This window comes from Perkinsus marinus (assembly GCF_000006405.1).
Source record: "Perkinsus marinus ATCC 50983 genomic scaffold scf_1104296941728, whole genome shotgun sequence".
Taxonomy (NCBI): Eukaryota; Perkinsozoa; order Perkinsida; family Perkinsidae; genus Perkinsus; species Perkinsus marinus.
Genome location: NW_003212397.1, coordinates 195,150 through 197,228, shown reverse-complemented (window position 1 = coordinate 197,228; position 2,079 = coordinate 195,150). Strand labels below are relative to the sequence as shown.

The window sequence follows — 2,079 nt, the reverse complement described above, 5'->3', positions numbered from 1 at the left end:
TCGTTGGAGTATTTTGAGCAGGTCTCCCACCACTGGGTGTTTCCCAAGATGGGCTCCCCGAGACCATACCAAGACGTTGGCAAGCTAGATGTCTCGTTCGATGTGTGGCATTACATTCTGACCGTCTTTTGCTGGTTGGTGGAGAACTGCGATCAGAAAAACGTGTGAATGATGCATGGCTGTGTACTGGCGCTACTGACGCGGTGGCGGCTAATGGTCAACATCAATGGCTGCTGCGTCTAGGGGAGTACGTCTCGGGTGACCGGTTACCGTTAGCGAAGAGAAGACGATCGATGGCGCCTACATTGCCATGTATTCCTTTTCATCTGTGGATGGGAAATATAATGCCGTATATTATGGGCGACATTTAACATCCGTTTACTGATTAGTGGATGTTGAACATGCAAAATATAATTATCATTATTGATCATATCATCGCAGTCCGTCAGCTGCGTCGACCGTCTGGTCTCAGCGACGTTCTCGTCGATTATGCTATGAACACTACGTGATGTTTAGTTGCTAGTATAAAATGTGGAGTGGCGCATAACATGGTCAATAACTAGGAGGCTTGTAGGAGCAACAAGAACGCTTCATCGTTAATTGCTTGGACATCTTGTATGTTGTATACTGTTGTGAGTGATTGTTTATACAATCCAAGAATACGATGATGGAATGAGGAATTGTTAGCGGCTTCTCGATTGAAATAATACTGCACTGGTTATAATAACAAACTCAACAGTTGAGCGTAAAGGATTATCATAATCAAATCCACAACGTTACGATCGCATGTGACATCAGACCTTCACATTTACAATAATTGAATCGAATGAATTGATAATCCATCCAGCAAGGGAGAGACCATCGAGACAGACGAGAGTACACCGAACAAGTTATCAATGACTCCATCATCAGAGTGAAAAATTATACCTTCTTCCAAGTATCTTACTGACAGCCGTCGAGGCCGAATGAGAGATTCTTTTCCCCCTTACTGTCCTTGACACCTTGGGTGGGCGTGTCTATTATGATTCTTTTGATGTAAGCAGGGGTTGACTTACTCTCCACAGATGGTTCAAGGGTGTAGAGCATCCCAGCTATACCTGCTACGATAGCGGCTGCGTCCGAAGTGCCCGAAACAGCGCCATACTTCTCTTTAAGGATAGTTTCAGTGCAGGTCCAGACTTGCATGGGGCAAATTCAAGCAAGCGTAACAAGTATTGCTCGTGCGTGCGTGGCGCACGCCATTGTGATCGACTCGAACGAGAAGGTGGTGCAACCGGTCGAGGATCAAGTGACAGCAATCTGGCTGTGCAGGAGCATCTCGAGTCGGTTCCACCCTGGAATTTTTTCTTTTATTGTTTTTACTAGTTGTTTGGGGACATTGCCTATGTGCCTGCGTGCTAGGCAATGTGACTGTGGTGTTAAGGCAATGCACGGCGTGTTATGAGGTTCGGTAGTATCATCGCCCTCTGCTGCCTAGTTGGCTAACATTCAGTCTCACCCAACACTCCCAAAAAACTAATACGATGCGGTGGAGCGTGCCTTGAACTATTTCTTAATTTATTTATCTTATTTCTTTTTTTAAGAGTTCAAGTCGTCTAAAGTTAAGGAATACAGTATTTCGGCAAACCTTTCACGTTGAAGTGTTTGCTCAAGTAGTGAAATAGCGTGCCAGAATGTGCCGGGATTACTTAGGGCGGTGTAATACAATCCGGCAATCGCAACTTTTTGCTAATATTGCGGATCTGCCAAATGCTATAATTTCTGACAGTCTCACTTTTTTGCTCTTTTGTATGTGCCGCTTTCTCAGTTACAAAGTAGCAACCACATTTACAACCTAGCAATTTCTGGTATAGGTTTTAGCAATCCAATGTTGAATGTAGCAAATCCAAAAGTGTTTTCCAGCAAGTCGCTCTTTTTTGCTCTTTTTTTGCTGCATTGTATATTTCCCCGGAATGTTTTACACGCTGGCACTTTTGCCCAAGTGTGCTTCGCCCGCACGTTTTCGTTATTCTGGCAAGTTGTGCTCATTTGCTGTTTGATATGTTTTGCGTTGTAATTATATAGTCTGGCATTTTTCAA

The 2,079-nt window shown here is 44.1% G+C and overlaps 1 protein-coding gene across 1 annotated transcript; it reads right to left on the bottom strand.

The window, feature by feature from the left end:
- Nucleotides 1-942: 942 nt before the first annotated feature.
- Pmar_PMAR000077 (hypothetical protein) lies at nucleotides 943-1,185 on the bottom strand (the record flags this gene model as incomplete). Its single annotated transcript, XM_002781649.1, has 2 exons — nucleotides 943-1,016; nucleotides 1,056-1,185. 2 exons carry the CDS (start codon nucleotides 1,183-1,185, stop codon nucleotides 943-945), a joined length of 204 nt encoding a protein of 67 aa, XP_002781695.1.
- Nucleotides 1,186-2,079: the final 894 nt, after the last annotated feature.